The sequence below is a fragment of the Schistosoma mansoni genome, chromosome 1 (assembly GCF_000237925.1).
Source record: "Schistosoma mansoni strain Puerto Rico chromosome 1, complete genome".
Classification (NCBI taxonomy): Eukaryota; Metazoa; Platyhelminthes; class Trematoda; order Strigeidida; family Schistosomatidae; genus Schistosoma; species Schistosoma mansoni.
Genome location: NC_031495.1, coordinates 16,408,581 through 16,426,991, shown reverse-complemented (window position 1 = coordinate 16,426,991; position 18,411 = coordinate 16,408,581). Strand labels below are relative to the sequence as shown.

The following is an 18,411-nucleotide window of genomic DNA, read 5'->3' as shown; positions in this document are numbered from 1 at the left end:
TTTAGCAATGACGGTGGAAAAGGCTGCAAGAGAAGGAAACATGAGACAATTTCATGATGCAACAAAGAAACTCGCTGGAAATTACCGTAAACCAGAACGACCAGTGAAAAGCAAGGTAATCAACATTGAAGAACAGCGAAACAGGGGGTAGGGCATTTTAAGGAACTCTTAAATCGACCACCTCCATTGAACCCACCCAACATTGAAGTAGCACCCATGGACCTCCCAATCGGTTTTAGCCCACCAACAATTGAAGAGATCAGCATGGCCACTAGACAAATTAAAAGCAGCAAAGCCATGAGACCAGACAACATTCCAGCAGAGGCACTGGAAGCAGATGTAGCAGCAACTGCAAAGACACTCCACATTCTCTTCAGTAAGATTTGGGATGAAGAACAAGTACCAACAGACTGGAAAGAAGGACATCTGATCAAGATACCAAAGAAAGGCGATCTCAGCAAGTGTGATAATTACAGGGGCATCACTCTTCTCTCTATTCCAGGAAAAGTCTTCAACAGGGTATTGTTAAACAGAATGAAGGACTCCATAGACGCCCAACTTTGAGACCAACAGGCTGGATTCCGTAAGGATCGTTTATGTACAGATCGAATCGCAACTCTATGGATCATTGTGGAACAATCAGTTGAATGGAATTCATCACTGCACATCAACTTCATTGACTACGAGAAAGCATTTGATAGCGCGAACAGGACAACACTATAGAGGCTTCTTCGACACTACAGTATGCCTGAGATAGTCAATATCATATGGAACTCCTATGATGGACTAAACTGCCAAATCGTCCACGGAGGACAGCTCACCGACTCGTTTGAAGTAAAGACCGGTGTTAGGCAAGGTTGCTTACTCTCACCCTTTCTCTTTCTCCTGGTGATTGACTGGATCATGAAGACTTCAACAACTGGAGGAAATCACGGGATACAGTGGACAGGTAGGATGCAGCTGGACGATCTAGACTTCGCGGATGATCTGGCTCTTCTATCACAAACGCAACAACAAATGCAGGAGATGACCCGTGTAACAGCAACCTCAGCAGCAGCAGGTCTCAATATAAACAAAGGGAAAAGCAAGACTCCAATACAACACAGCATGCAACAATCGAATTACGCTTGACGGAGAAGCTTTGGAGGATGTGGAAACCTTTATATATCTGGGCAGCATCATTGATGAACACGGTGGATCTGATGCAGATGTGAGAGCGCGGATCGGCAAAGCAAGAGCAGCATATTTACAACTGAAGAACATCTGGAACTCAAAACAACTGTCAATCAACAGCAAGATCAGAATTTTCAATACAAATGTCAAGACAGTTCTACTGTATGGGGCGGAAACCTTGAGAACTACGAAAGCCATCATCCAGAAGATACAGGTGTTTATTAACAGTTGTCTACGCAAAATACTTCGGATCCGTTTGCCAGACAATATCAGCAACAACCTACTGTGTGAGAGAACAAACCAGATTTCAATGGAGGAAGAAGCACTGGAAGTGGATAGGACACACATTGAGGAAAGCACCCAACTGTGTCACAAGGCAAGCCCTCACTTGAAATTCTGAATGCCGAAGAAGAGGAAGACCCAAGAACACATTACACCAAGAAATGGAAACAGATATGAGAAGAATGAACAACTGGATAGAACTAGAAAGGAAGGCTCAGAACAGAGTGTGTTGGAGAATGCTGGTCGGCGGCCTATGCTCCATTAGGGGTAACAGGTGTAGATAAGTAAGTAACTTAGTGACTGAGTAAGTGTCGATAAAAATGGCACTAGTAATTCACTATTAAAAGTTTTTCTAACAGGTCGGACATTATTATGCAAGAAAAAAAGCATTGGATGTTTTGTGGACAGCAGGTGACAGCGCAGTGACTGTAAACTGTAGTTAAGCTGTCTGCTACGCTGTACATGAATATTATCTAATGAAAGAAAAATCTGTCCAATTTACCATTGTGTTCTTCATATAAGCTGCTTTACTGATACTTCTAGAAATGACTACCTAAACAACCCTAGTTTATCATTAAGATCTATGATAATCGACTCCCCTCACCGCAGTGTTGCAGAAAAACTAACGCACTACACCAAAAACAGGTTCCAACAATATATGGTCACGGACTTTACAGCGGTTATATCGTGAAATGCAGAACTAGCTCATTTCCTAGTGTTTTAATAAAAGAGCCCACCATTAACTTTTCAATAAGCATAAACAATAAGGTGTATATTGTTCACAATAAAATCCTTATTACTTAAATACGTCATCTCAAAAGAAAAAAAATTAACTGTACAAGAATTAGTATAGTTAAAATAATTTAATGTTTCCGTTTTTTGTGTGACTGGTTATTATTTTTATTTTTCCAAGCACGTTGTTTTTGTTTTTCGCGCAATTTACGTTGCTTTAATATTTGCTCAGGTAGCCTGAGTTGACCAAATGTTCGAGATCCTTTTGGTTTGCGTATTTTTTTCCTTTCTTCTGCATTCTGTAAACGTTCTTTCTGTCGAGAATTTGCTCGGTCTTCTAAAATTAGTGTACAAATACATATATGTAGAGAGAAATTAAGTGAAACTATATATTTGTACAACCTATCTGTTTGTTTGGCTAGTATAATTGTGGTGTATGCTATTTGTGTTTGCAGATATAAGTAGTATGTAACACCAGTCGAAAGTGAAATTTGTGCGAGCATAGAGTTGAGAAGATTGATATAAAGAAAAAGAGAAAACTGAGAGCAATCAAGAAAAAAACAAGGATGAAGATACAATGAAGCTTGTAAGAGACAGTTCAAAGATGTGCAAATGATGTATTTGAGGCATGATTCTGACATTTTACTGAAAAGTATGTACATGTATTTGACCAATAGGTTATGTAAAAGCAATGTCTGATACTTTCGACTTATATAAGTATTACTACTACCAGTGAGCCACAATCTCATCGTACAGTTACATAAAATGATAATGGTGATTGACTAGTTTAAGCAAAAGTGTCATTCAATAGAAAGGTAGAACCTAGTCCGTAAGTACATCGGTTTGAGTTGCTATAACCCATCGTTACAGATATATACAATCCTTAGTTCAAATCCCAGAGTAGTAGAGGTAGAAACAGTATGAGCGCTGATTAGAAAGATTAGGGATCGAAGATAAGATTCAATAAAATATAAATTAGTTAAATTTTAAATAATTATAAGGAATTCAGAATCTGGGTGAAGACAAAGAGTGGATGTAACTGTGCCATTGCAAACGATTTTGAGCTACGTCATTCAAAGTCTGTAATCACTGGTTACGATAATCACCTGTGTCCCAATCAGGTGGTATACACCTGTTAACTTGGCTACATCCCAATTACCAATGACTTGATTAAGTTTTATCGACTGAAAAAAGTTAATATAGGACACCATTTAGTTAAAAAATTTAATCATAAAGATATAATAATGCTTTAAAAGATGGTTATTAAAATTAACTTATTGACAAAACGTTTCACTTACGCCATTTTTGTGATCCAATAACTGCAAATTTTGGTGTTAATTGCTGTTTTTTACTCTTTTTCCCTATTGATGATTTTAAAAAATGATTTTGTTTGCCGGTCACTTCATTTGTATCAGGTAATTCTATTACATCACCATAATTTGCAAATTTTTTATGCATATTTGAAGCATCGATAACAGAGGATGATTCTTCTGCCGATTTGCTTGTTTCCTGTATAATATCCGACTTGGATTTTTTAAGCCACAGTTTATATCTTAACAAAAGGAAAAGAATATAACGGTTAGAGTCAAAATATAGATATTGTTGCTTTCATTGGCTGGATAAAACAGGTGAATACCGTTAAGCTTAACCCACGAACTAAATGTTGAATTGGTTACGGAAGGCGTACAGTTGAAGAGCAAAACGGTATAAAACACTTCCCTTAATTATAGCATGCTAAAAAATCATTAGGTAAAAAATAGATTATGGAGGAATTTTGAACAATGATGTTATGCTATTATAAGGAGGGCCGAAAAAGATCATTGTACACAAAATCCGCAGATATTGGATTTGATAAGTAGGGTAGATAAAGATATATCACTATTAATATCACCAAACGATTCTTAAATGGAGTTTAAAGGTTGAACAAATTTTAGGTATGATGGAACACTTGCATCTCTAATACGAATGAACTATAGGAGACAATCGAGAAATGTCATAGCGTAGGTACACGGTAACAACTTAGTCTCCTTTTGTAGCAACCACATTACATTCTGTTGAATCTACCACACCAATATCATGTTTGATTTTCTGGAAGAGAGGTTTTACATTATGGAAAAAAACAAGTCACAATTAGAATAGAATAGTGTGCAATTAATTGTAAGAGGTTAGTAAGTCCCTCGTTTTGTCATACAATTGCACTTCAATATAACTATGTAAAATAAAATACATTTGAAGCATTATTTAGGGGTTAATACTTCACTTTATTTCATAAACAAACCAACACATATTTGTCCTTTGATTTTCAATTTGGACAACTGTATATACTCATTTATACACTGAATGGTATTAAGTAAAATAAATCAATTACGGTGATTGGTGATATATTTTTGGGGAAAATTAGATTCAATTAATGATTATGACCCACTTGTCTGTTTTGTATGATGCAGGAATCCATACACCACTTTCAGTTTTAATACGTTTCATATTTGCTTTACCATGAGCAGCATCCATTCCAGTAAATCGTTTGCGTTTACGATCCCAAACAAGCTTTCGACTATGTGATCCTGCAACTCCACCACTGAATTATTATCAGGAAATAAAAGAACCGAAATGTAGGACGTAAGTTATTTATTTAATAAAAATTAAGCGTACGGCACAAGTTTAAAAAATCGTGATAATCTTTACCGACTTTGTATTCTATCAATTATGAAAACTTCAATTCAACATTTCTGACTAGCTAAAATGAATCCATTGGTGATAAACCGATAATAAAAATTAATGACTGAATGTTTCCTTTAGATTTAAAAAAAACATAATTTACTAATGGTCCTTTAATGAAATAAAAAGAGACTTATTTATCACGTGCAGGTTTTATGTACTTCGCTTTGAGCTTTATAGTTTGGCGTGAAGGTTGATAGTAATATTGTAGTGAACAAAACACGGGTGGGGACAATCGAATGTATTTAAACACAAATTACAGACTATCTCACTAAATTGTGATAACCATACAACAAACAGTTAATTTGCAAATTAACAACCAATTGTCTCAATCTTCACTATTCCTTCAGTAAATATTAGTTCATCTTCTCTAATTTCATTGTTCATGCATTTTCCTACCAATCGCGTTTCATTTCAGTTCTCTCCTTATCGGTCTTCTGCCAAAATACATTATATGTCTGACCATCACCATATACTACTTATGTGGACATAAGTAGCCAACACCATAATATCACCAGGCTAAACAAAACACACTATATGAAGTGGGATTTGAATCCATCACTCATTATAGTTGAAACCCGAGTGTTCTGTTTATCAAGGTATTTCTCCAAATGAACGTTGACAAGACAGTCCTAACTAATCCACGCTCAAAACACATCGATAGGTTCATTTTCAACCAATCAGCATTAAGGGAGAAGACGAGATATTCCTCTGTAAACTCTAAATAAACTTTATTGAAAAATGAATTGTTTTCTTTCGTTTTTAATTTTCCTATGGGGACGGAATAGTGAAATAATGTTTCAAGAAAACAAGACAATAAAAGAATATAACGATAAATAATAAAAAGATGATTACGAAACCTAATCAGGATAATCACTATATAAGCACAAAAAGATGTTTTGCAAAGTATAAGCTTAGATGAGAAACCAATCCAATTAATAAAATTAATTGATCATTAAATTAAATGAATCAAAAATTGTAATTACTGGACTTGTTGTGATTCATCATTTGGTAAATCTAATGAAGCTGCTGCTGCATCTAAACAAAATTGACTTTTTGTTCCAGTAATTGACAATCCATTCTCTGTTGCTTCATCACCACGTGAATATGGTACAAAGAAGTCAATATTTTCCAAATTATCCGACATTTCATCATTAGCATTACATGCACCTAATTGATCAGTTAATGAGACCTTTCTTTCTACTAAATTCTATGAGGGGATGGAGAATTATAGAGATCTGAGTAAAATTGTTCAAATATATAAGTAAAAGTAATTTATGATAACCTATTTACCAGTTACAAATTTTCGTAGTTGGCTTTAAGTTCCATTTTAAACGTGAGCGCTATTGATACTCCCTGAGTGTTTGAACTTAAGTGAAGCGGGGTTCGAACCCGAGATTTAGTGGTTGAAAGTCAAAGATCACGACCACTGAATTGTTACTACACTACTATTCCATAATTAAGAAAACCTACTAAGTAACTAGGAAATATGATTACAGCATATAATAAACTAATTTAAAAAGCTTTATTCACTGACTGACTAACATAACTTTGAAATCAATGCAATGATTCTATGTTTGTTTGGTTTATTGCATTTGTAAAGAAAATAGTATTGTACACCGAGGATTTCAATACCAGTGAAAGTCATTAAAAAGAGAATATGGAGAAGAAATAGGATTATAATTCAATTACGCTCATTATTTACAGATTGATAAATGCTGATATACCGAATCAAATGATCTTTCAATCAATGGTACCAATCACTGCAGAGACTCTTCTTCCGAGCCATACGATATTATAACCACATAGGCGATTGAAATGTACTGTTTCTATGATTCATCTCGAAAGATGTGAAGAGACAACAGATCCTAATACAATGTGACTATCCTTCGTTTAATAGCACCATATCATGAACTGATTACCTCATAGTCTTCTTGTACCCGATCCAATTGTCGCCAAATAATGTACGGTTTGACGTTCTCTGAAACAATTAGTGTAGAACATGTGTAGGAGACAACGGAAGCTCGTGTTTCAAAATAATTACTCTTATCCAGTCATCACCTTTTCAAAAGCTTCAGCACTACCCATACTGTTACAAAAGAATGTGAGTGGTTCTTTGAAGACAATGATGAGTGAACGCCTTAAACAACTGATCAGAATTTACAAAAATCGAATCGTTCAATAGGAGTGATGTCAGAGTATATATATACATAAATATGTCTCACTTTCAGTACATTGTTGGTTTGACCGACCGCTCGCTGAGCTGCACGACGCGCTATAATGTGATCATGTAGTTTTCTTTTTTTGGTCATTGTAGCAAAAGCTTCAGGATTCACATGTTTACCCAAAGCTTCAAATATAGTCTGTGAGAAAATAAGTATGAATAGGCATAACATTGTACAAATAAAATCCCAGTATACTGTTGAATAAGTATCAAAATTACTTGAAATTAAAATGTTGTGAAGAGTAATAATTCAGTAAGCTTCAATATGGAAATATACGTGGTAAGTTTTTGTTTAAAACTCTATAGTCGAAATGCTGTAAGACCGTAATTTGCAATAATTGAGGAACAACTCAGTGTTTATTCATACAGATCGAAAATAGGGAGCTTGTCAATTTAGGAGCACAATGAAAGCAAAGTACTTTTGCGCACAACAAACAAAAACAGTGACTAGCTTCCACAGGTAATTCTCGGAGTTCTAGTGAAAAGCCGTGACCATTAGAGCCCAACCGTGTCAAGCGTGAAGCAGTTACCCATTGAAGACAATGGAAGATGGTCGCAAAATATCGTGGATTGTTTGAAGTTAGAAATTTACACCGTCGGATCCAAGCTCAATGACCTAAAGGTTAAGCACTCGTGCGAGACCGAATGTCCTGGGTTCAAAATCCTACATACGAGACCGTGGATGCACACTGCCGAGGGGTCCCATACTAGGACCAAACGGCCATTTGATGCCTACAGATTTTCAGTGGTGGTCTAACATTGGTCGGTTCATAGTTTCAATGAAAGAAAACAGGGACAAAAGTTCAAACTTTATGACGATTAGCAAAACCTCTTGACCTACAAGTCAAAACTTATTCAATTGTTCTATAACAACAATTAACTGAAATTGAGATGTTGAAGATTAGATTTCAGTGGTTAACCCACCGTGATATTATAAATGAATTGTATGATTCCCTAGAGTGTTCGAAACTGATAACGAAGTAATCATTTACTGGTTCCAGATTGCTTTGATCATTTAGTTGCTATCGATTTGTGTTAAAAACTGCTTCAGACTAATCAGGCTTTAAAACTCATAAAAACATAAGTCAAATAGATGTATACATAGGGATTTACAAGTTTATTTATCTAGTACTCCTCATTTTATTTGCAGATATTATCCAGCTGTTTCTTTTCGAAAATGCTTCTGTATACAACTTAGTACTAAAAAAATAGAAGTCATTGTAAAAAGAAAATCCGCTTGACGTGTACCAGAGAATGGCGTCCACTCAACAGAACCGAAAATCAACTATATTGATAAGAGCAGTGTAGAATGAGTTATAAGGTTCAGTAGCTACTTTTATATGTCTAAAGCAAAATATTTTTTATTTATCCTTTTTTACGCGTATATTACGTATACATGAGATACAAAACTGACAGTGTTAAAATACAAACAATTATAATCACATGGAAAGGTTTAATGTTTGTAACTCACAGGTAATTTGAGTTGTCGTATAACACCTAATATTTCATTATTTGTTACATCTTCTTTCTCTGCTGAATTATCTACAAAGCGAAGAAAAGATATCTTCATAATGGAAAAAGAATTATACAGGAAACAAGGAGATCCAAGAGTATAGTACACATAATAAAAACAACAATATTGCATCAACAAAATATTTTTTGGGAAAATTAACAAATCATTGTGTCTACTCTGTTAATGAACAAATTAAGTAGGCTTTCAGCAATTTATTAAATGTAATTTTGTATCGTAGCCTATGACTAGATTGTTAAGATTATATTTAATTTTGTTTTACAGTCCAAGACGCTGGAATTTAAAGTGATAAGGAAATTATAAAAATCCTTGTTCAATTGGAAGATCGCATGCCATTACTGTGGTTTTCAAAATGACTCTTCTTAGTTGTAGTGGATGAAATTTAGTTTGATGTTAACTTACAACTTTGAACCACTTCGACAGTGCAGTCTTGAAATATTTCGTCTTCAACAACTATCACAAGTGTTAAAAACCTACTAAATTTACATTTTAAGCTAACTTTTTTCATTGCTAGTGATAAAGCAATTTGAATATTCTTCATGGTAATTCTTGGCTGAAATCTATCTAACTGGCTGTAATTTACAATCCGTTAAATAAATAAATAGTTAACAAGATCTGTGCCAGTCTATCTAAATACATATTCACTAAATGATTAGTAAGGTTACAGCTTTACCTTTATTGCAGTAATACACCGAATAATTAGATGTTGATAAACAATAACCATCTATATTGTTGGAAGGTTAACCTATAAAGATTTATTATGTACTGAGTTTTATAACCTGTAAAATAACGATATGTCTACGTGACATTTTATAATTTTAACTCTATGGAAATCATAGCACCAATCACACAATGAATAATACACCGAGTTGACTTATTAATCGTTTATGAATCTCTGATTTACCCATTACGCAAAGTATACTAATCTTGAACCATCTGTTTTTATTCACAGTCTTTGAATAATATACTCAAATGAAGCTAATATAAAATAAATATTTTGACTGTATTCTTACCAAAAATCTGATGAACAGGCAATGAAAAGTGTGCATCTCTTAGATCTTTTGCACGTCGAATAGATTCCCAAGATGCATTCGGACGAGTTTGAAGGTATCGTTTCATCGCATTGACACAAACCTTCTTCATTGATTCCTGAAAATTTCAAAACGGATTATTTAGTAAGCAGTTACTAACTAGAATGATTAAAACAATTTTCTTGTTGGGTGACTCCGACAATATTTCTCACCAATGAGAATTCTTTACATAGGTATAAATTTCAAAGCGTTCAGGGATATGAAACAATATCATTCAGTTTTAAAATTACACTAAATATGAGCTGGAAATATTTTTCCATTTAGTTTAATGTAGATAGCCTAAGCTTGTTCTTGATAGGCTGAGTCGGTCAGATACAATATCACCTGCCCGCGAGCACATGACAGTTCAAGGCTAAATAACGGATAAGAGATGTTCATATGTCTATGATACTGGTTGAAGTTTAACTTATTTATCTGAGATATATACATATATTTATCTTGATCTCACTCTGTTAGCTGATTAGACTTACAAAAAGGAAGCTTGCATTTCAGTGCTAAAACCGGATGATTGCATAACATAACACCTTCAAATTAACTTCCACTATTTGGTGCAATCTTGAAACTCTTAAGAAAACAATATCTGATGAAAATACCTCCAAATCAGACAGACAAAAACATTTGTCAAGTTGAGCCGAAAACCATTTACACTTTGACAAAACCTTTGAAATGACACAGATATTAGATTGCTCGGTAGAAAAATAAAAACATTTTTGCTTGGTTTTTGGAATACTAAATTTAAAACTATATATATATATATATATCACAGGTAACGTTTTTCTAATATGTACGAAAAACAAGAATTGTCATATAACTTTGATATGACACGTACAAGAGAAGAATTTTCAGATGAGATACTCTCAATACGAGCGGCCAGACTGCTCATAATGCTTCTTGGTGCTCTGCCAACACAGTCACTCTCCCATTCCACTTGTTTGTTTGATGATTGACATACTTTCCACTCTTTACCTAAAAACATGAATACATCTAATAGATAAGGTAACTCTTCGGGATCGACTAAAGAATAAGCAACCCCACGTCGACCAGCACGAGCGACACGACCTAAAAGATAAATATGAAATAATACTTGAAAAACGAAAGAAATAGATAACAATGAACAGTTTATTAAAGAACTTTGGTTATATTTTTACTATAGTCGTCACGTTTGTCATGGAGCCAGATATGTCTCAGAAAAACTACGTATGTTGATTTTTGGTCCATAATTTCAAGTTGATACATGATTTTATTGCTTTGGATCGCTGAGAGAACATCGCCGTGAACGTTTCCGATATGAATCTTCCTTTTGTACTATTTTGCAGACAACAAATTGTAGGACCGATTCACTCTAAATCTTATTATTCATTCTCAATATAATATTTGAGCACGAAATGGGTTGGAAGAATGAGGAACGCAAAATATTGCACGATAATAAAACGATACGTAATCATTTTACACTTAACAGAAACATGCCCCCAAATGCCCTGGTACAGCCGAGAGTGGGGAGAGTCCGCTCTCCCTCTCGAAATGCTCTCATATGGCCACGCGAATATATAGCCTCTGCCAGGGAAGTCCTGCTCACTGCCTTCTCGTGGCGAAGGTGTTGTTTACGAAATTGAGAGGACGAAAAGCGAATGTCCTGCGCTTTAACCGGGTTGGTGGACATGGAGGGTCCACCTAGGGGAGTTGGAAAACCCTGATTCCAAACCAATGGTGCACATAGGCTCCAGTATCCTGAGGGAACAAATGGCGTACGAATCAATCATTGATCACCGGCTACCATGGGACTGCATCTCCTCACGATGCTCCACTGCCTTGTGGATCAGATCTTTCGGTCAAAGGCTCCGAGTGTGGCCCCCTAAGAAAACCACCAGCATCAGTTTGGGCACCTGGGCAGTATCGCAGCCCTCACACAAATCGAATGAGATTTGTGAGGCGCATATGTATCTGGTGCTTCCTTGTACCAATATTTATGTGTTTAAATAAATAAATAACAGAAACATATAGGAAATAAAAAACAAGAAAATTATTACGATGAGCACGAAAAGGCCTTAACAAGGCAAGATATAAGTGGACATAGTGCCTTGATGCTAGAGAAAGTATGGATGTGTTTCCGACATTATAACCGATTGGCCTAGTTGTCAAATGTCTCTTAACATCGATACGTTAGGGAGTCCGACTGAGGGATTACATGGCTTAGATCTACAGAAATAAATAAAAACAACGTAGTACCGAATCTTATCATCAGTTAGATAAATGATAGACGTTATTCAGATAAAATAATAAAAAGTTTAAATATTGTGCTTAGTAGTGAAGCGAAGTTTGCTATCAAGCTGTCTGAAAAGTAGAACTTACCCACTCGGTGCAAAAAGAGTTTGGGCTGGGCAGGAAAATGGAAATTAATTACATTATCAAGATGAGGAATATCCACACCTCTTGCAGCTACATCTGTTACAAGTAGCACACGAGCAGTTCGAGAACGAAATTTCTTTAGAGCAAGATTTCTTGCGCTTGGATCAAGTCCTGAATGAATGCACGTACATCCGAAGCCAAGATCGGTTAATAACTGTACAAAAAAATGAGCTCATAAATGCCTTGTTATTCAAATTTCGACACGCGTATACAGACTTTTAGCGAAGAAATTATATCCAATAGTCTGTGATATATCATAAAACCATGACTCACATAACAGTATAAAGCGATGGAATGTATTTAGAACTAGAAAGTGAGAGCTTATTTGACAAGTGTACATGTGTTAACAAAGTTTCTTTTATAGGCTTTTGAAGGAGCATTTTACATAATAAGTAGGTAGGAACTTTTAGCCAACCTCACACTCAAACATATTCTGTTTATCACCAATCTTTATCCTTATTTTTTAGACATTATTTTATTTATACTGTGGTGTGCACTACTTATGTGGACAGACGTAATTAGTAAGTAGCAGGAATTGAAAGTGGAATGTCTACCAGGCGAAAATTGAAATAAACAGAAAGACACATTAGAAGTGCTTTTGACATGTTGACCCAGAAAATAAACACAGATGATTACTTAGTACAACTAATCGTTGACGACTACTTTTTTCTAGCGAGCAACTACTTAAGACATGTAAAGATGCATTGTCTTGACACTGACCACATAAATAATCTCTACTGTAGATAGGAATGGACTACACCATCATCAATCTGATTGAGCACATGCAAATCAGTATAAAATTAACTGGATCTGCTGAATTGTTTTCTGGTGATAGTACAGTACAGCGAGTGTTAATGTATTTCATTTGATTGAAACTCAAAGCATTCATATACATAAATCATTTGACATTACTCTAAATACAATCAAACACGCAAGTTTATAACGAAACAAATCTTTAAAAATATTTGTTAGCGATCTGACAGTAAGGAGATTATGTTACCATAACACGAAAATTATATGTCAAGAAGCTTAGTAAGACAAAGCAAACCAATGTTGAAAAGCAAAAATTTGATACTATGCGAGTTACTTATCGAACTAAACAGTGAAATTAAAAAAACTTTAAAACAACCAGCCCCATATGTATGTACCTACCATTTGAAAGGATTCAACATGATGCTTGGTAGCAAAAAACACTACAGCTTGCTCATCTTTGTGTATGACCTTTCCCAACAAATGTACAAGAATTACATTTTTCTCCTCTGGAAGGCAAGTTATGTGTGCTAACTAGGAACAATTAAAAACATTTAGAACGGTATACAGTTTTTAATAAAAGTCAACATTTATGGAACTCAAAACATGTTCACTGGTAAACAATAGAAGGAAATGTGACAATACTAACAGAAACCTAGAAAAGGTAAACAAGTTCACAGATCTGACTCTACATGGAAAAACTGAATGTAAGAGTATCTTTAAGCCATAACTAGAGAATGTTACTATTTACATTTATGAACAAGTATTCAATCATATGGTACTTCAAACGCCTGTCACTATGACTTAACCTGATCGTAATGAGGCCTGTATATATTGGACCACTAGTCAATGCTGAGTGTAATGACTTTAACAAGTGTAACTTGTCATATGTTGTTTCACATTTGTTTCTTTCTCTATTAACGTTTAGTATGCATGTTTTATTTATGTTATATATTATTTCTGTAATACGTATAGTGAAGTGTGTTCTAAAAACAGATTTGCGCAGAATCTGACTCAGCAATCTTACGAAAAGTGCTCGGATAAGATATATATATAAGCGAAACAAAGCCCACAGGCATATGCGAAAATCAAATGAAGACTTTTTAAAGATGTTTCTATTCATGGGCATTGCCAGTTTCTCTACTTAGACCCTACTACGACTGGTGTGATGAACGGTAGATACCGAGTAACTACTCAAAATCAGTAATATTATATAACGAGTATGTAGTAAATAAAAACAAATTAGTCCTCTGATAAGTAGAGCATATAATTAATTTGCAGGTAGACGGAGAATCAATGGTAACACATAAAGCAGACTCATTGTTAATACTTATTTAAACTTGCTACGTACTTAACAAGCAAAATGAAAATGTCCAGATTAACAAATCGCCCTTAATAGGAAGACAAATTTTGAAAATAATAACTGGGAGAACACGATTCACAAAGGTTTTGCTTTCATTAACGAGGGCTCAGATGTTCTTGATGTCGATATTAAGAAAAACTAGAAAATAATTAAGCTATTACTGGCCAGAGTAAACTCGCAACCCAATAGTTGAAGGATTAGAGTTTAAACCACTATGATGCGACTTCACATTAGGTACGTACTTATCAAACAGAAATAAGACTAAACAATCTTAAAGATTAGTAAATTTTACTGAAATGAAATTGTTCACGAACCAAATAATTCACGTATATCTGATCTACTAAGGTGTAAAGTGTAAGCTGAGAATTGAGATTCCTAATTAAAACCCATAGATTACTTTTGATTATTTCTTCCACAATGTTTTATGTCCCCATCCCTTTATTAAGGATACGTGGTTGCAAACCAACACAAACATTTTTACTAAATCTTACTTGTGATTTGTTCACCAATCAAAAAAAAAACGCTCCGACACAAATAGATTCGAAATTAATGTTTTAACAAGCAGTATGAAGTCAAGTTAAATGTGACTAGGTGAACCATCGATGTGAGTTTTAACTCCAGGAGATGAGCGTTATTTAAAAGTGTATCTGAAAACTGAACAATAATTATTAGCAATCCTAATGAGGAAAATATTGTTAAGACGTGAATTCTAGTCAAACCGGTGGTTTGAAAAATTAAATAAACGCAGCTTCATATATTAATCCTAGTACAAACTCAGACATATGTTATACCTTTAAGTCTTGACTCAGTTTAGAATGTAAGTCTAGTCGAAGTAGAATAGGATCTACTAGTCCAGCACGTGCAAATTCGACCAAGTTTTTAGGCAATGTTGCCGAAAATATTAGGGTTTGACGACTACGTGGCAGACGTTTCAAAGTTTCCGAAAGCTGCTCTGCAAATCCAAGTTCGAAAAGCCTAAAAAGGAAAAAATACTCCCAAAGTTAAAGAAAAAATAGAAGCAACGTTATTAGCTATGCATCTTGTGTCCACATTAAAATCCCGTAACAAGAACAATCAGAAACTTAGTAACATGTCATAAGAGGATATACCTTTATTTTTTAATTGGTGGGATTTATATGACATTAAGTACACCGAGATGTATGTGGCGGTATATCCACTATAATATACGGCCAACAAAGAAAACAACTATTGATAAAATAACATTTACGGAATGAAGTGCTGATTTAGTTCCATTTCTAAAATAGGCTTTAAGACATCCGAAGATTCCAAATTTCGTGTTCTAAATGCATTTCCGTAAGTGATTTACAATTAGTCACACACCAACAACTGAAAGTTAGGGACTGAAATTTTCTGCCAAATCATTCAGCAGTCTTCATAAGATACTAGTTACAAGTGTCCATTGTATAATGTTTAACAAGCATAAGTACATGTTGTTACTAGCTACTTTGATGAAGTCATGGATCGACAGCCAAACATGAACAACGATTTATTAGTTGTTGAAGGACAATGAATTAAAATGTCGCCACCTCTCCAAGTTAATCCCGTACTCCTAGAGCAGGATTACTATGTGCCTTACACAAAATGCGTAAATTACATATGAGTGAGAAATTAACGGAGCGATATGAATGTTAAGGAAACCTGTAAATGAGAGTGGCAGTAAGATTTCGTAAATAACTCGATTTGATTATAATTACCGAGAAATCTCTTGTTATGAAATCGGTAACTATAGAATAAGTGGTTAGAAGTATGCACTTTATTTGCCTGGACGATGTGAACTTAATACATGAGTTTATTTATTTACTTGAACATGTAAACATTGGTACAAGTTGGCATCAAATACATGTGTACCACACAATAACAATGAAGCCATTAGTAATTATTGGTTTATGTGGAGGCCTTATTACTGCTCAGGTATCCAAACCGGAGCAGGTGGTTTCTCTAGGGGGCCACTCTGAGCATTTGACCTAAAGGAGATGCAGTCCCATGGTAACTGATGACCAATAATAGGTCCATACACCATTCGTTCCCTTAGGATACTGGAGCTCATATGCACTATTGGTTTGGGATTGGATTTTTACAACTCCCCTAGGTGAGCCCTCTGTGTCCACAAACCCGGTTAGAGCACTGGAGATTCGGTTCTTGTCCTCTCAATTTCGTAAACAACGCCGCGAGAATGAAGTAAGGACTTCCCTGCCAATGGATGTATAGGCGTAGACATGTGAGAGCATTTTTGGATAGTATGATTATAGAATTACTTAACGAGTAATTGCTTCAAAAATACCAACACATCAGAAGAATACTATTCGTAGAATCGATCCTTAATAAACTGAAATGCCTTTATCAACTGAAAAACTCCGCTGATAAAAAGTCTGAACACCTGCTTAAACTCAAAGCATTAACTTTGGTGTAAAACATGTCGGAATCAATACTACTTATCTGTAAACCGATGTATGAAAAACTACATATGATGTGGGATCAACAGGAATTCAGAGCATCCTGCATGGAGAAACATTAAAAACGACGGCTACTGAGACTCATTAGTTTCAATGATGGTATAATTCAATAAACATTGAAATTGTACTTGATACTGACAATAAACAAAGCAGTCTTTGAAAATACATCTACGAAACATTTACTGGACAAAACATGAGACGCAAATGACCAGTTGATACAAATATAAACTAGTTTTTCTTTGAGGAACTTACCGGTCTCCTTCATCAAACACAACATATTCGATAGACTTTAGAGATAAGTTCATTTCCATTAAGACGTGCAAAAATCGCCCTGGTGTAGCAATAATTCTACAAAATATCAATGTTTCCCAATTGACCTACATATCTGGAGATTTGTGAAGTGCTGCAAACTGCTCTTCCATTCTATACATGCACAATCAAGTAATCAAAGAGCCTTACTTGTCACCTCCAAGAATTATCGTGGCCTTGAGAGGTGTAAATTTACCGAGCTAATTTACTATGCAAAAGAAAACAATAAGATTACCTCCTTTGTAAAATTCAAGGTTTGAATAGCCAGTTCTCTTGTTGGACTCATGATTAAAGCACGTGGACCGGCAGGTGAGTGGCATGGAAATTTTTCAAAAAGTGGTATCAAAAATGCTGCGGTTTTTCCACTCCCGGTGCGCGCCATAGAAACGACATCACGACCAGATAATATTATAGGAATAGCCTGGAGTGAAATAATTCGAAGATGCAGTACCTTTCTCTGAATTGGAGTTGGTATTTTGTAACCCTTCTTTATTATTCCGTTAAAAGTTGCTACACTGAGACCCATCGATTGAAAACCCCCAGCTTTTCTATTCTTCCTGTTCATTGTTTTTACGAGTTGCCTGGCCTCCGAAATGTCAAAATCATCATCAACATTATCGTATTCCATTATATTTCCTAGTTAGCACTGAAGTCGATCCCACATATAAGAGGACACAAATTGAAAATAAACCACGAGTCAGACCACTATTACTACTACCCTAACCTTGCTTTTGAAAAACGCCTTGAGGGTTCAGTGATTGTCAAGGTCACCCTTCCAAAACGTCCACCCTAGTTTCAGCTTCAGTTTAAGTTGGGAAACGATGGAGAGGTCAGGCGGCCTGTGTTAGTTTCGACAATAGTGGTCTCTCAGTTGACAAAACTCTCTTTGGAAAGCATCGACAAATGGAGCTCCAATCACGTGATAAGATAATGCATTCATTCTTTGCTGATCCAATGGAAAAGTCTATATTCACCTAACATCTCCAGCATATATCAAAACTGATGATGGTAGGAGAAAGGAAGGTCATTTATATACAGGAGAAACAACAAAGTCCCACAAACTGTACCCTGAAGCATTCCGCTAAGCAGTTACCCGGCTATACAACTTTGAGTTCACCTGCACTCTTTGTTGAAGGAAGTCCTTTGTCCACATAGACCAATTCTGTGGATGGTTGAACACACGTTGGCAGGAATAAAAAGGCCCAAGTGTCCCCGCCGAAGCTGAACATCCCAAGTACCGTGCGGAAATCAACTGGTGACTTAGCCTCACAGTCTACCCCCAAGACTGTCCGCCCAGTCATCACTGAGCCCAGGAATCGAAAACGCGCTTCGACATCCAAACAACAAGATACCAAACC

The 18,411-nt window shown here is 35.4% G+C and overlaps 1 protein-coding gene across 1 annotated transcript; it reads right to left on the bottom strand.

Moving 5' to 3' along the window:
* Positions 1-2,318: 2,318 nt before the first annotated feature.
* On the bottom strand, positions 2,319-17,681 carry Smp_020200 (putative dead box ATP-dependent RNA helicase; the record flags this gene model as incomplete). The annotated part of the gene is made up of 16 exons (XM_018793445.1): positions 2,319-2,524; positions 3,486-3,739; positions 4,613-4,765; positions 5,892-6,115; positions 7,131-7,268; positions 8,601-8,671; positions 9,674-9,809; positions 10,581-10,810; positions 12,101-12,311; positions 13,310-13,441; positions 15,062-15,245; positions 16,997-17,092; positions 17,126-17,167; positions 17,204-17,253; positions 17,289-17,474; positions 17,505-17,681. 16 exons carry the CDS (start codon positions 17,679-17,681, stop codon positions 2,319-2,321), a joined length of 2,490 nt encoding a protein of 829 aa, XP_018647957.1.
* Between the last annotated feature and the right edge of the window lie 730 nt (positions 17,682-18,411).